The sequence below is a fragment of the Mauremys mutica genome, chromosome 5 (genome assembly GCF_020497125.1).
Source record: "Mauremys mutica isolate MM-2020 ecotype Southern chromosome 5, ASM2049712v1, whole genome shotgun sequence".
Lineage (NCBI taxonomy): Eukaryota > Metazoa > Chordata > Testudines > Geoemydidae > Mauremys > Mauremys mutica.
Genome location: NC_059076.1, coordinates 40,468,912 through 40,491,627, shown reverse-complemented (window position 1 = coordinate 40,491,627; position 22,716 = coordinate 40,468,912). Strand labels below are relative to the sequence as shown.

The 22,716-nt window shown below is 39.4% G+C and overlaps 1 protein-coding gene across 12 annotated transcripts in view; it reads left to right on the top strand.

The window, feature by feature from the left end:
* Window positions 1-379: 379 nt before the first annotated feature.
* CAMK2D (calcium/calmodulin dependent protein kinase II delta) overlaps window positions 380-22,716 on the top strand; it is a 278,028-nt gene continuing 255,691 nt past the window's right edge. For 4 of the 12 annotated variants that reach the window (XM_045017923.1, XM_045017924.1, XM_045017922.1 and 1 more), the window contains exons 1-2: window positions 384-1,620; window positions 3,039-3,133. In XM_045017923.1, the coding sequence (XP_044873858.1) occupies window positions 1,553-1,620; window positions 3,039-3,133 (163 nt within the window). In that variant the 5' untranslated portion in view covers window positions 384-1,552. Of the gene's footprint in view, window positions 1,621-3,038; window positions 3,134-22,716 lie in introns of all 12 variants that reach the window. The other 8 variants (XM_045017927.1, XM_045017926.1, XM_045017928.1 and 5 more) reach the window with 6 other exon arrangements.

Here is a 22,716-nt window from a genome sequence, read left to right as displayed (position 1 = left end):
TACTTTGTGTCTATGTGCACAAAACTCTCCCTGCATGGGTACCTGGCCTCCCTGCACATAGACACGCCACCCATGCGGATGCATAAAGCGAAGCCCGTACACACCAACCAGCTTTCCCTCTGCGCTGCGCTAAACCCGCAGGTTCAGCGTCCCCCCGGCCCCGGCCCTAGGGAGCAGCTGCTCGTCTCGTGAGGCTACTCGCTCCTGCCCCGCCCCAACCAGAAAAGAAGTCTCGCGAGAAGCTGCCCGCCTCGCTTGGCTGCCCGTAGCCTTAAGGAGGCTGCCTGGAGCACACGCAGAGAGTGTGTCAATTATGACGCTACAGAATGGAACGCGGCGAAGGGCGGATGCAGTGATCGGGGGGGGGGAGCGCGCGCTGCGGCCGCTCGCGCGGGCGGTGGGCGGCAGGGGAACCGTGCCCTGGCAGTGCGCAGCTGTCACCCGTAGGCGGGGGTCATGCACAACGTCCCTCAGCTGCTGAATAGCCCCACGTGCCTCTCGGCTGGCTGGCTGAGGCTGGGCGGCACAAGGACGGGGCGCTGGCGGCAGGCTTTGCTCCAGTCCTGGCACACAAAGCAGCGCTGCCCCCTCCCCTGCTCGCTCGTTTGGGTTCGGCTCACGTCCAGCCTGTGCCGCGGGGTGGGGGGGGAAGCGTTGCTGTTCCAGTGAGAAATGCATCCATCTCCCCGCTGCTTGTGCGCAAAACGTGCCCGGTTCCCACGGTGGGAGCGCTGCCCGCCCCCCAAAAAAGCGGGAAGGGAGGGGGGTGCCGCGGCCGGCCGCTCGTTTGAGCAAGGAGGCGGCCGCAGAGACGGTCTCCCGTGGAAAGCCACCCGAGCGCCCGCTTTCCCCGTGGGGCGGGAGAGGGAGCCGCCGCTAGAGGGAGCCGTGCCACAGGGAGAGGGAGGGAGAAGGGAGCGGCGGCTGCCGCAGGAGGAGAAAGACCCCCCAGCGCGGCCTGCCCCCTGCCTCCTCAGCGCTGCGCTGCTGCTGCTGCTGTCAGGAGCGGCGGCCGGAGGAGCCGCAGAGCCCCGCCGCGGTCAGGGCCAGCGCACAGCCCCGCCGCGGAGCAGAGGCGGAGTGGACTGGGGCTGCTGCGGCTGGGTCCCCGTTCTCTCCTCCTCCCGCCCGCCTGCCCCCCACCCAGCCACCCAGCTGTCTCGGTCTGAGTCACGCCTGGCTTGGCTGCCGCTCGCCTTCCCGCTCTCCCGGCTGCTTTTGGTTTCCCTTTTGCTGTCAGTTTCCCCCTGACCGGCGGGGTTTGCGTTCGAACAAAGCCCAAGCCGCGGGGCGGAGCGGAGCGGAGCGGAGCGGGGGAGCAGCTGTGCGCGAAGGAAGCGCGGCGAGGCAGCTGGCGGAGAGGCGTGGAGCTCCCCACCCCTCCCGACCAGCCCCATCCAACCAGCCGGTAAGAAAGTAAAGAAGCCGGCGAGGGTGACACCGACTCGTCCGGAGGAGAAGAAGCGCGTCCCCGCTCCCGTCTCGCCTCCTTTCCGTCCCCGCTCCTCCCAGCCCCTCTGCTCCGAGGCACCGGCAGGAGCAGCCTGGACTCATGATGGCTTCAACCACTACCTGCACCAGATTCACCGACGAGTACCAGCTCTTCGAGGAGCTTGGGAAGTAAGAGACCTGCCGGCCGCTGCACACTGGGCGGGGGAAGGGGTCCCGGACGGGAGGGGAGGGGTATTTCGGTTGGGGGCAGGGGAGGTGGTTTGACACATCAAGGCTGGGCAAAGAGGTGGCTTTTGTTTGGGTGTAAAATGAAGTGGTGGGGGGGTGTCCGTCTGGTTGTTGCCTCAGATCCTTTGCAAAGGAGACTTAGTGCATTGCTGATCTCTGCAGTTGGAGCTGTCATGGGGGAGGGAGGATTCACCTCTATGCACGTATCTAGATGATACATTCATATTTTTTAGACACAGCTGCTTCTCTGCTTTGCATGCTTGTCTGTTTTATACTTGATACAATTAGGTGCCACGTTTATTGATGCAGAAAGTTCAGCTAGGCATTCAGTATATTTTGCTCCCAGCACTTTTAATAGGGAGGAAGGGCGACCCTGCGTTAATGTAGCTTGCCCCCTCCCCTTCCCTCCTCTTGTTATTTATGAAAGGTTGTTGTTCTCGATCTTAATGTCACACTGTATCTATCACTCTCTTCAGGATTTATAGCCACCATTCTAGCCAGGGTGTAGGAGAAACCCGATGGAGACGAGAATGCTCTGCCCAGAGTCGGGTGTGCTTTTGTATTTTTCATGACCACGATCAGAAAAGCTGTGCGGTTTATTTGACACTCGAAAATACACCCAAACGTTCATAGATCCATTGTTTACAAAGAAGCTTGATGGCTGTGTAATGTTCAGACCTGAAATTAACTATTACCCATTCTCCAGTTTCTCTTTGATTTTTTTTTAAATTTGTGAGTTCATTGCTGTGTCATTTCGTTATGTAAATGACTTGAAAAGGCTTGTGGCGATACCATTTGGTATTAAAAACATGGAGAATATGTCGTAAACAGCAATCTAATTCAAATGCTCCTTTTCTGCAAGGAGTAGGAATGTCACCGTGTAGCGTTGTATTCATTAAGATCTACTTCCTAGTCACACAAGTGGGCTCAGTGTTTAAATTTAATTAAATACAATCGCCATGTTGACAGAGCTGGAAGTGAATTTTTTACACAGATTTTGTTTCGTTTTTCATACTTTTTTTGCTGCCTGTAAGATAGTCACAGAGCATTTGAGGCTTTTGAGTCAGGGAACTGTAAAAATGTGTATGTTTCCGGTGTGTAAATACCATCGCTTATAATTTACTGTGTACATATATTTAAACTGTTTAATGATGTGACTTGTGCTCACTTGTATTTTAAATCCAATTTACTATTATAGTCTATAGAATGAGTAATGATTGCCATTTTGTGCTCATTTTCCTGTCTCCTGTATTGACATTATGCGTTTCAATCAAATCAGTTAAAACACCCAAATTATTAGAACCATTATCCAGTATTACAGCCCTTGTATTGATGTTTGTCTGGCTATTGGTTTTCAGGGGGGCGTTCTCAGTGGTGAGAAGATGTGTGAAAATTCCTACAGGACAAGAGTATGCTGCCAAAATTATCAACACCAAAAAGCTGTCTGCTCGAGGTGGGTATTTTTCAACCCAGTATTTTCAGTGTCTCTCTCTCTCTTGTCTTCCCCCCCCCCTTTTTGTGCTTAAAATAGTATTATATCTAAGCATTTACACACTGAGTAGATATTTAAATTTTTCTTTGTATATTTTCCATTTCCCTAAAATACTGGTTAGATTTTCCATGTTGTTAAGTAATCTTTTACTGACTGACAATGCTTAGATATGAGATTACTGCTCCACCATGCTAAAAGGAAAGATGTACAAATTCTAGAGCATTTTGTTTGAAGATGCAAATCTGCTTTTCAGCTTTGAGAGAGAGTTTGAATAACAGCCTGGAATGTCATTTTCTTTAATTATTTTTTGAGAAAATGCTCTCACTCTAATTTTTATTAAGAAAAAATAGGTCAAATCTTAATTCAATCACATTCTTCCATTATATTTAAATATGAACATAATTAATCAAGCCATATTTAACAGTGAACGTCTTTAGAAATTTTTTTTATCTGCTGCACATACAATTTTTCAAAGGAAAATGTAGTGTAATAGGGTAGACATTTTATAAAGTAACTATTTGTATACCAAGTAGTGATGTTTAAGTGAAGCATTTGTACTGTTATTTCTATCATGCTCACATTTTCTTCTCCTTTTATTTGTATTTTTCTTATGTGGTATATATTTGAGTGTGTATTTTACAGCTGTATCTATATCTATATATAGATATTCACTGCTTGTGTACTTACACTACATTAAAGAAACTATATATTTACTGTGTGTTAGGACTGCTGAAAATAGGCCTTATATTTATTGTTTGGTAAATCCACACTAACATGCTAGTACGAGGATGTTGGGGATTAAGGATTATTCTCTGTTGACATTATCTTTACTTTCATATGAATTTATGGTACTGTGATGAGCACAGAAATGAGTAAACAAACAACGTCAGTGTGTAAACCTGCCTTTGTGGCTTGGTTTATGTTTTATACAAGGGGAGCGTTGTATATAAGCAGCACTCTGATTTCATTAATTCATTTAATAAATATATAAAATAATTCTATGGTGGCATAGCTGTAACTTTTAATGCTTCTCTAACAGCTGGGGATCATTCAGCATTTTGAGTTATATAATCTTATTTTCAGCTCAGTAGCAGGGCTGTAAAAGTTTACTTTTCACTAACTCTTAGACTTCAGGCTCTTAACGTGAGAGAGATTTATTTTTTCCCTTCTTTTAGTTTTGTAAAACCATATTTCTAAAGAGTCTGTTCATTTTTAGGATTTCGGTTATTTTTTTAATGGAGGGGTGAGGAAAGTAAATGGAAGTTTGTGATTTGAGAATTTTTTTTTACTTAAAAATACGTTTTGATTTTAAATTATTTTTTCTCAGTCAGTTGATAATGTTGATCTGTTAGTTTGGATATTTAAAAGAAAAATAGCCCAAATATTGACATTTAAAACAGATAAATGTTTAAAAATGTAAGTCCTTCTTGACACGAGAGACTGTAATGAAATCAACACTGGATTGTTAATTAATTATGGTTTGAATGTAACACATATATTATGATTTTAAATATGCATATTACAGTGAAGAAACTATAACATTTATTAAAGCAAATTTTAAAGAGTCTGCTGTAAACTCCTAAAAGTAGCACAGGACATGTGTAAAATAGAAGCATTTACTTGTTCTTACACCATTATATCTAGACATTGCAGCACATACAGGACCAAATTCATCTTTGGTGTATTCTTTTAATTTAAGTGGAATTTCACCAAGGAAATTGAGAGCACAGTATGCAGTGTAACATCATGCACAGATTTTGGATTTCTGCATTCATGGTACCCAAGAATTCAACTCTGAGTTCCTTTACTTTTGTGGATTTAAACTTTACATCTGAATAATAGATTGCAGGCATGTCATTTTCCTTACATATACACGTGTGAATACACGATATAGTGTCAGTGGATTTAAGTGAGTATTATAGGGGTAGAGAATGCTAACTGTCCAGCTCTGCCTGTACAAATTTGCACAAATAGTCTGGTCATCGATTAGGCAACTTTCACAGAGCTAGTGTTTACAGAACTCTTCAAAAATTGCTAGTAGGAAGTTTTACTTTCATTTCTATTGCAGTGATATGGTCCATATAGTGAGGGTATTAACATACATAAGAAATTGCTTTGTATTGTGTGTGTATATATCTACACATACATACAGTATACATATAATAACTACACAGACTCAGTGTACTGAGGTATTTTGTCAGCTAAATAGCTCCGGATATGAAACAGTAATGATCAAGCATGCATCGGGTTAGAAAAATATGTACTTGTGACCCTAACCATTTGTTGTCTATTTAAAAGCATGCTTCCAATTTCTCAGTATTCAGATATTTCTTATGATATAGAAGCTATACGTTACATAGCATCAAACTGTGATACATTTAAATTTGGATAACTGATAATGGGTTTACAGATTGTAGTTTAGATACTATTTGAAATCACACCATTATTTAATTCTTTTCACATCTTGACATGTTTTTCATTGTGAGATAGAGCGGTTGATTTTCATGGGTTCATACGATAATTCACTGATGTATGAAATGATACAGAGCATGCTATTGTTTAATTCTAATGGGCAGTTCATAAAATGAACTTCATCCCAGTGCATAGGGTACAGTAACTCCTCACTTAATGTCCCGGTTAATGTTGTTTTGTTGTTGTGTTGCTGATCTATTAGGGAACAAGCTCGTTTAAAGTTGTGCAATGTTTCCTTATAACGTCATTTGGCAGCTGCCTGCTTTGTCCACTGCTTGCAGGATTCTCTGGAAGGGGATTAGAAACAGGGAGGGCCAGCAGTCCACTCCCCCATCAGCTCCCCTAAATTCCCTGTAAATTATGTGACTCGGCAGCTGCCCAGCAGTAGTTCAGCTGTCCCTCCCGACACTGCTGTGCTGCTCCTGCCCTGCCCTCTGCCTTGGAGCTGCTCCCGGGAGCTTCCTGCTTGCTGGGGGAGAGGGGCAGAGGGGTGCTGATATGAGGATGTTCTCCTCCTCTTCTTTCTCCCTCCCCCCCCCCCCCCCCCCGCATTCTGTACTCCCTCTCCACAAAGCGGAGGAGAAGGTCAGAAAGGAGGGAGCTGGCTGGAAGCTGTTGCTTCCTGTCTGAACTGTATCAGAGGGGTAGCTGTGTTAGTCTGGTTCTGTAAAAGCAGCAAAGAATCCTGTGGCACCTTATAGACTAACAGACGTTTTGCAGCATGAGCTTTCGTGGGTGAATGCCCACTTCGTCGGATGCAAGTGGGTATTCACCCACGAAAGCTCATGCTGCAAAACGTCTGTTAGTCTATAAGGTGCCACAGGATTCTTTGCTGCTGTCTGAACTGGTGATCTGCTTAAAAGGGCAACGTATTTGAAGTGGTGTCAGCATACTTAAAGGGGCAATGCAGGTGTCTCTCTCTCTCTCTCTCACTCATGTACGCACCCCCCAGCACTTTGGAAAGTCAGCACCTGTGCAGCCATGCATATGCTGTCAGGAGGAGGGAGTGGTGCGCTCCAGCTGGATAGCATGGGCTCATCATCATGTTCAGTTTTTGCAGGGAAGTGTTTGCAGCTACTGCCCTGCATCTATTGTGTTTCCTCCCTCCTGCCTCAGTTCATGCTGCCTTGCAGCGTGTGAGGCTACATTAACAACAGCCTATTAACCCTTGAGGGCTTAGCTGAATGCTGGTTCATCATTTAGCAGCAAGGCATTCTCTGGGAAATATTGCACTCTCTTACGCCACCACCTCAACCAAGCTTCACAATCATTCATTGCGGTGTACCTAATTTCCCCTATTTACTTTAATTTTTATGGGGAAATTGGATTTGCTTAACATCGTTTCGCATAAAGTTGCATTTTTCAGGAACATAACTACAATGTTAAGTGAGGAGTTACTGGACATACTCTGTGCTGAGGTGAATTTCATGTCTGGTGACTGGCTCTCTTTGTGTAGTTCACTAAATTCACATAGTGTTCCATAAGACTTTTGCTTGAAACATTGAAGAAGAGGTATTTTAACAAATGATATGGAAAAATCAAGACTGATTATATTTTACTAAGTTTATTTAAAACAGTATTAATAATCTTAGTTATGGGTTTCAATTAGTGCTGCCTAGTCAAACAGCTCTTTCCCACGTACGTTTTCTTTGACTATATTTGAACACTTAGATTCATAGTCATCCCAATGTGAAATATTGATCTGGTCATGCAAAGCTGTCTGTGGATTTACACTTTCTTCATAGTTTCCCTGCATAATTAAATGTTTACAAAGGAGTTTAAAAACACTCTTGTGTTTAAAGTGCTGCATGTTCTTTTTCATTTGTTTGGGGGTCTTTTGCACAACACGTTGCATTTCAACTGCTCTTACTTTCAAAATTAAGTTTGTGTTTTAAATTTATGACAAATTACATATATTTGGAATGTGGTCACATACCAAACTAATCCAAATAGCAATAGAAAAAGTACTATTGTTTAAAGTTAGTTTTTTTTTTTAAAATGAAGAATTTGATTTTAAGTGCGTGGTTTGCTATAATATTGATAACAGGTAGAAATTTCATCAGTTCCATGGTTCTCTGTTGATTTGTTGTTCTTAAACAATAATAGAAGTATAACCTTTTAGAAGCACCTTTTGTGAACAATTTTTGTGTTAGTTAACTAATATTTCAGTAGGAACATACAAAAGTTCCGCTTTTCATTTAAAAATGTCACGCTTCGTATGCAAATTATAGTTTTTTTAAGTTATTAAACTTTAATGAAGAATGAAGAGATTATTTTCTAACAATATGAATCTGAATTAAATTAACAGTTGGTCATTTGTATCAGAAGAATACGTTCTAAATAAACTAGGAGTATGAATATACTGCAGGAAAGTAGACCCCTGAAAGAAAGTGGAAGAGTTGGCAAGTGTATGGAAAAGTAGTACCAAAAACCAGTATATCTGTGCTGCTTTTGCATTGTAGTAGGCTTCATCTTATATATATTCTATTACTTTTTATTAAGTCTTGGTTTTATTTGCAGACGCTGTCCTCTTTGTGGGTATATAGTTAGGATGAATAAAGTTTGCTATTCTAAAATATTATTTTATTCAGTCTTGCCCTATTATGATCAAACTTTTTTTTATTTAAAAAAAAAGACAAAACTTAATAGCGTTTATTTTTTCTTTGAACTTTTTTTTTTTCCCCAAAGAATTGTGGCTTTAACCCTACCATGAGCTCTAAGTGAATAGATCCTCTGCCTACGCAGATCCCATTGCAGGACTGAGGTCTTAATCTCCAATTACAATGTATGTGTTTCACGGACAATAAGAAAATATGAAAGATTTTGGCAACCGTTGTACTTTTGACATACTCTCTCTAATTGGATTGAAAAGGAACAGAAATCAATGTGCTCAGCGGATTGTTCATTGTATGCAGTCATTTCACTCATCTGAACTTGCACCAGATCTGTAATGACCAAATGTACTTGCCTTCTGATGATCACTCAATGATACTGTCCAGTTCCTAGTGTGCCTTTGTCCATATTGCCAAAAAATACCCCACCCTTTGGTCATGACAGCAGAAAGATGAGCAACTATCTGTGGCAAGCATACATATTTGTAGGGCAGATACAGGAACCCGTAAGAGTTATCAGTTCCATTCTTTCCATACCCGTCACCAGATCCAAAGTCTACTGACATCAGTGAGAGACTTGCAATTAGTTTCATAGCGCTTTGGATCAGATCCTTGGAGGTTTCTGCTGGTTACTTATTGTCTTCTCAGTTGGCCCCCTCTCCACTCCTCTCAGTATCTTTCTATTTTATGAAAGAGAGAAGTGCTTCACTGATATTTCCTGTAGTTTACCCACTGAAGAGTCCCCATGTGCAAGGAAGTGCCACAGGTAACCACACCAATTGCAGATTCTTACAACTACATGTGATGGGCATGGAGGCTGAAGAGGCACTCTCACCCTTTTGGAACAACATTTTGTTGGGAGACTGTGGTGAATTTTCCTGTGTGGCTTGAGTAGTTCCATCTATAAATCTATCCATGTGGAACATTTCACAAACCATAAAGTTGTTTAAAATGCTGTAGGGAGATAAATGGAAATGTGGACCATATAAGGTGGTATTTTTCAGCATAGTTTTTTATGGCAAAGAGAAAAATTACCATGCCACTACAGACTAGTGGTCCATTTAGTCACGTATCTTGTCTCTATCAATGCTGTATGTTTTGCAGGAATCCAGAAAACTGCAATAATGCACCCAACAGTGCAGTACTATATACCATAGGGAAAATTTCATTCTGACCCCAGCCGATGATCAGCGTAACCCTGAAGCACAAGAATTAATAACATTTAGACTTCTATCTTTGTAATTTTAGCATAACTGGATGGTGCTCTTATTCATACTGTTGTCTATAATCAAACAAACAAACAAAACCCCTCAGGGACTGATCTTGTAACCCTCAGTGAAGCAAATGTCAGTTTTGTATGTGCAAGGACCACAGAATTGGGCTCTAAACCATTTGCTTCAGTAACTTAATGTGGAGGTCTGTTTCTCATGTTAATTATATGTTGATTGGTAACATGTTTTCTTTCATGTATTAAATGTTTTGCCCTTTCAGTATTTCCTTTAGGATGACAGGAAATGATAATCGGTTACACCTGATTGGCCTTTTCCTAGTCACTCACTATTTTCTGTCTGAGACTTAGTTTAATTACAGCCTCATATTGTACTAGTTAATATAGGAGTCCTGTGTCCGCTGTGCTTTACAAATTCAGTGTAAATGTTTTTTTTCATATGTATTTGCAAATATTCAGTTCTTCAGGTAAATTGGTGCTATTTTTTCCCCCTTCTCCAAATGTTTAAAATATCAGTGAGTTCAGAAAGCTTGTGAGTGTGGAAAATGTTTGTACAGTCCCATCACCAAGTACTTACCATATGGTTGAAGAGATTTTAGTATACAGGGTCAACTTCAAGAGACACTTACATGTGCTTCACTGAAAAGTGCCGTTTGGGTTTTGGAGGTTTTTGTGTTAACTGCTCTTTTGTTAGTTTGTTTTTACCAAATAACTAATTATTTTAAGAACTTTTCAGACATCATTGAGATTGCCTCATAAATCCTGAATTCACTGTCACTAATTTTGGGTGGTAGTAATTTCTTTAACATATAAAACTAGATTTGACTGGGGTGTTCATGCAACTAGTAGATAAATTATCCATAGCAAATTTCATATAATTTCTATGAAGCCAATTTTCCTTTCCTTTCCTTTTGAAAAGAATTTTTCTCCTGTTCATTGCGAGTGCTGATGTGTTCAGGAAAGAATCGTTTTCTTTTTTTAAAGTCTATACAGTGATGGACACAAAAAAATATGAAATCATATTTTTTGTTCTGAGTATGGCCACAGCTTGTTGCTGTTACATTGACATTTTAGTTTTTATTAGGAGATATATCCTGGAAAAGGAAAACATATCAGCACAGCTGAAAAAACTTTCCCTGCAGGGAAAAATTTAATAATATTGGAATTAACATTCTTCCTGCAGGCCAGGGAAATGTGATAAACATATAGGTGCCCTAGGGCACGTACAACTTTCACTGTGGTTTAGAAATGGTATTTTGAAAACATTGCTTCTAAAGGGTCTGCAACATTGAAGTCAGCAGGAGCTTTGCCCTGGCTGTAGTGGATATAGGATTAAACCCCAAATGTATAAGGTCATGGGGGAAAATATCATAGAATTATATTTTGAAACTCATTCAGTGATGCAAGTAAGATATGGTAGATAAAGACTGGGGGAAATGCTCATTTTTCCATTCCAGTTTATGAAATCATTAAATGTGCCCCAAAATTTGAAGAACTTTTTGGGGAGAGAAGGAACATTGTCTGGGATCTCTCTGTTTTCTCATTCTATTCCATTACCGAATTGGGCGTCTGACCCATCTTCTCATGAGTAGGTTCCTTCCACTAAAGAGTCAGCCAGAGGGGGCCTCTCACTGTAGACTATGGGCCTCTCACTTAGCTGGTTCTATGCCAAAGTAACTGGAGTTATTTCAGATTCACTCAACATAAGAGGGAAGAGACCTAGGCACTGAGGTCTTCATCTTGAATTCCCCATATTGTACAGTTTCTAAATCTCCATGTTGATTTTGGAACATAAATATATTTTTCCTGTCTTCTGTTTTCGTAGAGAATTTGTTCACTGAATGTATTTTGCTTAAATTCAAATAAAATTTCAACGCAAAAGCTAATCTTAAAACGCAACAAAACACTTTTAAGAGAGAGAAAAAAATTAAGTGATCAATCCTGTTCACAGTTACTACTGTACACACACACACACACACACACACACACTGTCACATGCATAATCCCAATGACTTCAGTAGGGCTGCAAGCAGGAATAAAAAGAGATATTCAATAGTAACTATTTTCAGAAGCGGGCCGTTAGTAATCTTTTAATAGTATTCCGAAAACCAGGAATCAAAGCAACAATGTTACTTGCTCTTCCACAGCCTCTTGGTGTTCTCCCTGTTACTTTTTTTTAAACCTCTTTTCCTTGTTTTTATTATTTTTATATGAAGACTGCAAACCCGTCTAATATGTTCTGTGTATCTAAAGTATTACTTGTGTGTGTTTACATATATGTTCATATGAATATGATGTACTTAATACATTAATTATTGTCTTAAAATGTGAAAATAAGGGCACAAGAACATTATTAAACATTTGCAATTTTATTGTATGTTTATTTTATTCAGTTATTTAGTATGCAAAAGAATGTACAGCATTTTATGTCTATTGTGATTTGAGGCCTCAGTTCAGTAAGGTACTTAAATACATTGTCTGTCTTTAACATGTGAGTTGTCCTATTAATTTAAAATTAGGCAGATGCTTATGTTACATAGATTGCTAGGGCTAGAGTGAATTCTTGTTCATTGTCCATCTGATTAGGTTTTAAAATGAACTAGTTTATTGAAAATGAAAAATGAAAGCAATACTCTAATGAGGCAATAAGAGGTATTAGGTGTGCAGATAAGAGGTATTGGTACATTACTCTATCCCAGTCATGATTGGCATGTAGTAGCCATTCTTACTACTCTTATTTCACCCTTAATATTCCAAGTCTTTCCCACATCAGCTGCTTTTCTGACACTGTGACTTGAAGGGCGCGGTGAAAACATAACCTCTTCCTGTAACCTAAAAACACCTGCTTTGACAGCCTGGTGATTCTGACAGATTAAAAAAAGTAAACCAAATATTTTATTTGCACAGGCAAACATAAGCAAAATAATGTAATCATTTACCTACCTTTTATTGTGCACCCTCAGATATGTGGGATAGAGTATCTGAGTGGATCTTACTGATACCGCTGGGTTTTATTTCTTCAGGGTTCTACATTCTTCATATGCAGTTACCTAGCACTTGTGGGATTCTTTGTAAGGAAAATTTGAGGATTGTAAAGTATTATAGAAAAGCATAACCACTTCCTAACTTTATTGGATGAGGGAAACATACAATACATACCCCATGTTGAAGGTGATAGCCCTTTTGTTTAACTGTTTATTTTAAATTAATCGTGCCTTGAAATTGAATGGAACATCTGCTTCATATTGGAGAGCTACATAAATCCAATCTGTCTGTATATTCTTGTAAGTGTGTGTGTGTGAGAATATATATAATATCTGTTCCTCTCACTGTAACCTGAGTATTACTGGAAATGTTTTGTGCACCAGAGCCTTTATTTATGTAATACCAGCCTGAGCAGATGTTGCCTTTTGTGAGAGGGTTTTTTTTGTTTTTTGTTTTTTTATTACTGTAGTCCCACCTACTCTTCAACTGTTGTTATTTTTTCATTATAGTGCTGCCTGTCCATTCTCCTATGTTTGAGGTTCAGTAGCGTTGTCTTCCTCTTCATATGAGACTTGTAACTCTGCTATTTCATGTTACATTTGATTGGAAGTTACTAAAGGAGTTGTCAGCTCCAGTGCAACGTATTTAACATTTGAGTGAATTTGGTGCTCATGAAAGTGATACTGGCTGAAAGCACTGGCTCCTGCCAAGTATAGTTAAGACCTGTGCATATTTCCTCCATGCAGCTTTCCCTTGACTTGTAATGCTTCTGTTATTCCAGTCTTGGGGTCTCTTGAGTGGAAACTGCCAAACGTGGTGAATTGTTCAGTGGTGGTTTTTTATAAGAAAAATAACATAAGAATGGCCGTACCGGGTCAGACCAAAGGTCCATCTAGCCCAGTATCTGTCTACCGACAGTGGCCAATGCCAGGTGCCCCAGAGGGAGTGAACCTAACAGGCAATGATCAAGTGATCTCTCTCCTGCCATCCATCTCCATCCTCTGACGAACAGAGGCTAGGGACACCATTCTTTACCCATCCTGGCTAATAGCCATTTATGGACTTAGCCACCATGAATTTATCCAGTTCCCTTTCAAACATTGTTATAGTCCTAGCCTTCACAACCTCCTCAGGTAAGGAGTTCCACAAGTTGACTGTGCGCTGCGTGAAGAAGAACTTCCTTTTATTTGTTTTAAACCTGCTGCCTATTAATTTCATTTGGTGACCCCTAGTTCTTGTATTATGGGAATAAGTAAATAACTTTTCCTTATCCACTTTCTCAACATCACTCATGATTTTATATACCTCTATCATATCCCCCCTTAGTTTCCTCTTTTCCAAGCTGAAGAGTCCTAGCCTCTTTAATCTTTCCTCGTATGGGACCCTCTCCAAACCCCTAATCATTTTAGTTGCCCTTTTCTGAACCTTTTCTAGTGCTAGAATATCTTTTTTGAGGTGAGGAGACCACATCTGTACACAGTATTCGAGATGTGGGCGTACCATGGATTTATATAAGGGCAATAATATATTCTCAGTCTTTTTCTCTATCCCCTTTTTAATGATTCCTAACATCCTGTTTGCTTTTTTGACCGCCTCTGCACACTGCGTGGACATCTTCAGAGAACTATCCACGATGACTCCAAGATCTTTTTCCTGACTCGTTGTAGCTAAATTAGCCCCTCCTCATATTGTATGATGGTGACAAAGCTTGTTTTTCCACCTGTTGTCTGAGTCTAGCTTAGAACTTAGGTCTCCGGAGCAGAAAAGCTAGTGCCTGCACAGCTGTGATCTTTAGTGTCCCAATTTAAAAAAAAAATTTTCATCTGTTCAGCCAGTTTTTCGCTAGTGGCAAACATTAAAATAACTTCAACTCATTTTCTCTTTCATTTGAAGAAAAAATAGAGAATGTGGTTAGAATTACAACTAAAATCAGACTAGAAAAAACAACTCAACATTAGGATTAGAAATTACCTTGTCATTATTTTAAAGGGATAGAAGGCTGTCTGAATGTGAAGGCCTGCTCAGCTCATTAGAGATCTGTCCATACAACAGTGCATCTGTTTTGTATTTGGTAGAAATCTCCTTTGCTTTAGCTAGTGGTCCGAAGCAACCTATGAAACTTCAGCTTTCGGTATTACCTTTTATGAATATTAAGTATTTCACAGAGAACTTAAAGTATTAGGCATGTTTGATTAAAAAAAATCTATCACATTAAAATAATTTTAAATAATAATAGAAAAGTAACAGTATTGATATTTTGATGGCAACTGTAAAGGAAATTTCTCTTCATATGAGGTGTAATTTTTATTTTTTTAATTTTATTTTCATAGCACTGCACCAAGTTATACTGACACTTCTGCTGGGAAGCTAGACTCTTTCATTCATTTGATATGAATTTCTGAATATTTGTGCAGTCACTTTGAAATTGGACCCATGCTTGCTGTTGATGGGGTCCACAGTCTATGTATCTTTTGCTGATCAGTTCTAGACAAATTAACAATAATTTGGCTTGAATTTTGACTAAAACCTAAGTGCTTTGTATACCAAGATAGGAAGCTGATAATTCTTTTCCTTTTTTGTAACATTGTTTTGTTTCCATCATCTATCTGCTTTGTTACATCTGTAGGGAGAAGTCAGATAGATAGCACAGTAGTAATTTTAACCTATCTAGCTTTAATCCAAAAACAAAAATGTTAGGGTGCATTGGAAATTCATTTTCAGACAAATGTTAACTATGACCAAGATGTAGACTAGATTGAAATTTAGCTCTCAAAATCATTCCATTTGATGTAATTGGTAAGCACAGTATGCGAATACTGTAAAATTATTCCATCCCAAAGCTTAAAGGATGGGAAATGTGAACTGTCAATGTCTGGAGTTCATAAGCAAACAATTTGTAGCAAGAAGTCTGTTTTAGATGCTTTCAAAACTTTTTTTCCCGATTTAATTATAATTAGAAACTGCTTACTTGTAATATTCCGCAACGTGAATGCAGGTTCTGTGGTGTCAGTCATATTGCATATTCATATAACTGCAGGAACAGATGGAGTACCTACATAATATCCATATTTGACAATCTGATGGGATTTGCCAAGCCTAAGCTCTCATTTACATTTTAACCTCTTCAGGAGATGGGTTAGTGATTTAATTAGGCAAGGGAGGCCTATGAGTTATTTGTATTGCATATCAAACCTCACACCAGTGCTTAGATATTGTGTGTTTTGGGAGATTTCTTGTGGGAATGTTTTTTTGACTGGATGTCGCTTTGAGTTTGGTGTCTTTAATTAGTCTAATATTTCTCTTACAGTTTTGTTCTTTTGACTGACTTTATTCAAATCCTTCAATGTAAGAAGCAATCTTATTTTTATCAGTACTCTAAACCAAAATGTAATGTATCACTGAGAAGTTCTTGGTTACTGTGGTACTGCATTGCAGTGAAGATTTTGTATTGTAGTGTAGATTACCTTGATTTGCTGCAAGGCAGCTAAGGTACCACTGACCTTTTGTGATTGATACCTAGCTTTGACAGCAGCATATGATGATTTGCTTTCTGCCTTTTCCAGAAAGGGTTCTCAAGAGATTACATACCTTAAGCCTTGAGTAAATTTCAGTGGAGAAAACATCCTTCAATAAATGTTGTTTTGACTGTTTGTAGGACACCTTATTCATGAAAAGACAAGGAATCATTTCATCGTGGAAACATAATGGTTGCCTTTTGCATTTGAGGATATTACAACTACACTGTCTTTTTGCATTTTTTTATAGTGCACAGAGCTTTTACATTTTACCTGTTTAGCTGCTTATGTTCAAAAGTTTATTGAAACAGGCTATGCTAAGTCAAGAACTTTTTCTTTTGCTGTTTATCTTTTCTAAAGTGGAATGTTATCAGCCTGGAAGCCCGGTATAGGTCAACAACTAAGCATGTGAAAAGTTCAGTGGGGCTACTAATATGCATAAAGTTACACATGTGTGTAAGTGTTTGTGAGTCCAGGCCTTGGTTTGCATTGGATAGTGAGTGGAACAGATTCAGGAAGTAAATAAATGTATACTGAAGCCTGGGATCATGTATCTATCTAGGATCATGTTTTAGAATACAACTTACATGGATAAGTATTTTAAATGTTAAATGACTATGTGTTCAACAGAAAACCAATTCCTGTGCAACATAACATTTTTCAATTTATTTAACTTAGAAATTGTCAGGGGAAAAACACTTACATATGGGAGGTATGCATTTATAGCTGCCATTTCATGCTGTCTTGTTTTCATATAGGACATTCAAATTGATTGTTTCCTGATAATGTTTAGAAGCTTCTCTTCTGCTGGTGAGGAAAATACAATCATTTATGTAAAACTTTTTTGCTTTTAATATTGTGAATGTTAATACAATACTGGAAAAAATGAGCGTCCCTCCCCCCCATCAGATTTTAGAAAATAGGCTGCCATTCTCTCCAATAAATTAAGTCATCAATTGTCATAGAAAGAATTCTCCTTCACAGAGTAATTCAGATATGTAGATAATTTGTGCAGGGATGGCAGAGAACATTATACTAACTATTGTATAGCAGAAAGAAAACATCTGAAAATAGTTTGTTCCCAGTATTGAAATAGAAAAGGAAGATATAAAATAAGTCAAAACTTTAATTCAAAAGTAGCATGGCTCCCTTAGTATTAAATATAATTCTACAATAATGCCACACTATATTCTGTTACTATCAGACTTAAATATCAAAACTGGATTCACCAGTTGTAAGACATATATGATAAAGTGATAGAATATTGCCTACTAACACTACTTAATGTGTCTTCAGCCAATAGACCTAAATATAAAGAATAAACTTGAATATGTTACTCCAGTTAACTAGTTGCCAGGTAGGGAATATGTGACCATACAAGTTACCTAAACAAGCTTATAGAGCCATGGTTTAGCTATAAAGCTCAGATTTCAGCCAGGTTCCATTATAAAACTACTAAAATTTTCAACTTTAAATGCCTAAAGTTAAGCATAAAAATGTGTGGCCTATATTTTTTAGAGTTGATGAACATCTAAAGGCCCCATTGATTTTTGTATTTTGTTTATTTCTTTATAGAAATATTTTTATGATACACATTCTTATTTCCACCGTAAGAATGAAACACACAACATTGACACCTCCTTCTACCCATCCAGTGCTATCTAATCAGCCAAAAAAGTAATTAAAATTATTTTAAAATTAAAAACCTACCTCAAGCAGAGCTTTGACTCTCAAAAAGGTAGGCATATTAGAGAATCTGTGACATAGTGATTTCACTATTGATTTTATGTAGAAGGTACTCAGATACTTCTGTGATGGACTGCAATATAAAACTCATGAGTGGGGTGTTAGGTAAATGCTGAGCACTTCTGATCTGCTTCCAAAATCCCACTCTACATTGATAAAAACACAATGTAAGCATTTGTATTTGATGCCTTTTCTTTTGGTTTTATGTTAATAGTTTTCATGTTCTTAATTGGGCAGTTATAATCTTTTTTTCTTGATGTAAAAGCCACAAAGGGAGAATTAAGGTTGAAATTATGGTAAGAAACTGTACACAACAGCTTAATTCTTATACTCTTTCTATTTATTCTCAAATCCCCTTCTAATATAGAGATGACCTAGACACTAGAGTCCAAAAATTTTAAAGGTATTTAGGCATTGATGCACTCAGCGTTGCAATGCCTTATTTGTTTAGGAGCACAAATTTCATTTTTAAAAGTGTTTTAGGCACTTTGGAACCTAAATCCTATTGACTATGTGCCTAAATCGCTTTTGAAAATGAGATTTATGCTCCTAAATCAGTTAGATGTTACAGCAATGACTAAATATATTTTAAAATCTGGGCCTTGGGCCCTGATTTAGCAAGGTTTTTAGATACATGCCTCACTTTCAGCACAAGTCACTGAAATAATTGGAATTACTTAGATGCTTAAAATTAGTTGGCTGATTTAGTGTTTCTGTGTGCACAGCTGGTCTGGACCTTCAGATTTAGTGACTTTTGATGATGTTACAGGAGAATATGGACAACCTTAACGCCATAACCCCTTTCCTAGAGACTTATTTGGAAGTCCAAGTTGTTCCCATGCAGAATCCTTCCATGATTCATGGTGAGCTAGAACACACCCTCTCAGTTTGGGGCCAGTCTCCATCTTAACTCTGACACTTAGGACAGTTGTAAAAGATGCTTTTGGAATTGACAATCCTGGTTTCTGTGTTGAAACTGATGTCACCATTCCTTGTTCCCCAGCACACCTTTAAAACTCCGTCACAAGATAAAAATGATGGCATATGGTCTGAGTAAGCCTTTTCTGATACATCAGAATTTTGGCTCTATCTAAGTTATCTTCCCACATAAATCACCATATCATCTATGTTCTTGAAACTCTGTCTCTTTACTAGATACACTAACACAAGTTGTACAGTTTTCTTGTCTGAATCCACAAATGCTTAACTGAATTTGAAATTGCTACATTTTTTATTCTATCCAGATTTTTGGCTATCTCAGAGTCAGCTCAGCTCCAATATTGCACACACATTTTCAACACATGACACTGTTTTCCAAACTGGTCACTGTTCATTCATGTTACACCCATCCATCCCCTATTATGTATTGGTCCTACATAGAGTCCAGACTCTTGTGAATTAAATCGGAAATGCGACAGGTTAATTTTAATTTGTCAGTCATTCTAACTTGATATAGTATAGAATGTAGTTCTCAACCTGGGTATAGGGTTTTGACCACCCAGTCCCTCCCATGATGATAAATGGAAGTGAGGTACTTGTTGGATCCCAGGAAGATTGAAAGTGGGGGTGTCCCATTATGGAAAAGAGGGTCCCAGTATGGATATAGGTCACCATGAAGGAATGTTCCATGGCAGTTGGGAAGGAAGATAAAAATCTAGATATTTCTTTGTAAATTTTATAGTAAAAGATTTTCTTTTATGTAACACCCCGGATCCTGCAGTTTTATTAAAAAAATTGATAGACTCTACTGCAGGGATCGGCAATCTTTGGCATGCGGCTCACCAGGGTAAGCATCATGACGGGACGGGCCAGTTTGTTTACCTGCCGCTTCCGCAGGTTCGGCCGATCGCGGCTCTCACTGGCCGTGGTTTACCGCTGCAGGCCAATGGGGGTGGCGGGAAGCAGCGGCCACCATATCCCTCAGCCCGCGCCACTTCCTGCAGCCCCCATTGGCCTGGGACGGTGAACCACGGCCAGTGGTAGCCACAATCAGCCAAACCCGCAGACGCGGCAGGTAAACAAACTGGCCCGGCCCACCAGGGTGCTTACCCTGGCGAGCCGCATGCCAAAGGTTGCCAATCCCTGTTCTACTGATTATGGGTTTGTAGTGATAAGGAGTTACGTCAATCTTAAAACCAAATGAATACAAATCAAAAGGCAGAATCAAGTCATTCTTTCTTTCTTTCTAATCTTGAAAGTTATCTATTGCTAATAGTGTATTTATAAAGGCTTTTTGTTGTTGTACATTGTAACTTATCAATGTAGGAAGGTTTTTCATGTTCTGATGAGACTTTCTATGGAAATCTGAACAAAATGGTCCGTCACTTACTCCAGCATGACTTTAATTAGGCAAATCAGTGTCGTGTGATGAATTGCTGAGTGATGAGCATTGCTGGCCCACTTGAAGCTTTCATAAGTGACTATGCTTTACTTTTTTAAAAGTGAAAGGCTGCTCAGGAAAGAGGGATGTGTCAAAGCTGTCATCAAATTCTCAAAATTGCTTTGAGTGGTAGTAATGTTCTCCCTTTAGTGTTGACTTTGGAGACTTGAAAAAGGTTACCACAGAAGGGCAAAAAAGTGTTTTAGAGGTGAAAAAAGTTAGTTCCTTTTTGACTATGCAAAGAAGGCTTAAAAGTAGGGTTCTTTTTTGTTTCATTCCTTGCTTGTTTTTTGTTTTATTCTGTGTAACTGGAGTATTAAGCCTTGTCATCTCTGTTTTATTGGGATGGCTCCTTGGAGAACTGTATAATTGGGATGGAAAATTTTATAGCCATTGAAAGAGTGTTGGGATGAATCTTTCACAAAAAAATAGTTCTCCCAAGTCAGCAGTTTGAATTAAATAGATGTCAACAAAAACAAAAAAGAGAGCCAGATTCTCAGATGGCATATGTAGTCAATGCCAATTTTTACCAGCTGAAGATCTGGCCCACGCTTTTAAATAGTTTAACTAAAAATCCTTTCCCCTCTTACTTGCTCTCGTTTCAGTCTCTTTTGATACCCTAATCTCACTGGATTGCTAATTTTCCAAAGAGCCCTCTAACAACAATGAAAGTCAAGATGATATTTTCAGTGTTTTAAAAAAACTAGAAGAAAAGGTCACCTTTATAGGTGACCTTGGCGGGGCTGGGCGGGGGGGGGAATGTTTACTCTTTGGTGTAACACAGAACCAAGACAAATCTGGGAATTCTAGTTCAATAACACTTGTTTGTTTGCTGTAAAGCCGGTAGTTAGAAAACCAGAGGGTGCTGCCATTTAGTAGGAATATGTCATATTTTCTTGTACTACCAAGCTTCTCAGTTGATTGGTTACTAATTCAAAGTGGTGGTTGTTCAGCCTGTTTCAAGTATGGTCTCTTCCTGTCACACCTTGTCCCATATCTTGCCTCCCATTTATGTACTAGTAAATGATTGTAATTCCAATAGCTTTATTGATTTGTCACTGTGTGTTTGAGAGTCTGTTTGGCATACTCCTTAAAATATACTTTCTTATTTAAGTATTTTTAGTATTACACTGGTGGTGTGTTGGGATAGCTGTATTTTCCAGCTTTTAGGGTCTGATTCAAAGATCCCTGAATTCAGTGGAAAGACTCAGTGGTATTTGCATCAGGCTTTTAGCATAGAAGTCACTTACATTAACTTTTTTCTGTGCAGCTGCTCTTTTATGCTAGCTGTCTGCCAAACCCAGTATGTAAGGGAGGGAGGGGGGTACTTCGGGAGAAAAGAGAGATGTGGACAGGGAAGGTGCCATGTTGAAGCAGAGGCCCACTGTGTCTTATCCTCCACTGGTCTACAGCTTTTTCTGTACTACTCACTTTTTAGCGACATAGCTATGCTGCTACAGCTGTGCTGCTAAAAGGCATGCAGTAAAGCTGCTATTTGTCTGCAGGAGAGAGCTCTACTGCTGACAAGAAACTTTCACACCCGAGGAGCGGCAGCAGCTTTGTCGACAGGAGAGGGCACCTGCCGACAAAGTACTGTTCCACAGAGGTGCTTTTTGTCGGTAAAACTTTTGTTGTTCGGGGGTGTGGTTTTTTTAACACCCCCGAATGACAAAAGTTTTGCCGATTGAAGTTCCAGTATAGACAAATCCGCAGTTAGAATAGGCCCCCTTCTGCTCTCTCTTCTGCCAGGGCCAAAGATTAGGAAGCCGCAATTGTCTCCCCCGAATTACAGTTCTTTACCACATCCATCCACAGTTCGGACGCATTGGAGAATCAGGGTCATAGCTTTTAACCTATAAGATAACTCCTACAGTGCTATTTCTGTACTTCACAGTTTTTGGAAGTATTCTTGAAGGCAAGTAATTTTGCCTCTGAATTCGTCTAATTCACATTCATTGTCCAGCAGAATGAACTATGGAGAAGAGGGAACAGTGACTGCTGGGCTCTGTAATGTACCACAGTGCCAAGGACAGATGGAGGAAGCAATGATACTGCAGTGGCAGATGGCTGTCTTGTAGGCCCTCTGACAAGGAAACTATAATCGGAGGCCAAGTGTTTCATTTAATTATTGATTCTGATGTTTCATCAGAAATAGGAGGTTATTTCCCTAGAGTAATTCATTTTAGTTTCCTGATGTTTAAATGGGAGAGTGAGGAGAAGGTAGTTGCAATGCAGAAAAAGAAAGTTTGTGATTTAAAAAGTATTAATTTTCAAGGTGAATTGAAAAACGTTGCTCCCACCGAGAACTGATGTCAGAGTTCTGTGTTTCACCTTTAACAACTGAGGACAGAATCAATTCAAGGTGTATCAGAAATTTCACTCCTTCTGTTTTAGGTGTTTGTGACATTGCCCTCTGTGAAGGAAACACACAGGGCCTTGTGTTACAGAGTCCAGCACTTCCTCCCAACTTTGAGCCCAGAATCCTGATCTCCAGTCTTTGCAGCTAAGGACGTATGAAATTGATATTTCCATTTTGTTTTAAAAATTATTGTAATTTTAAAATCTATGGGGTTTTTTTGTTTTTGTTTTTTTTAACAGATTTGGAA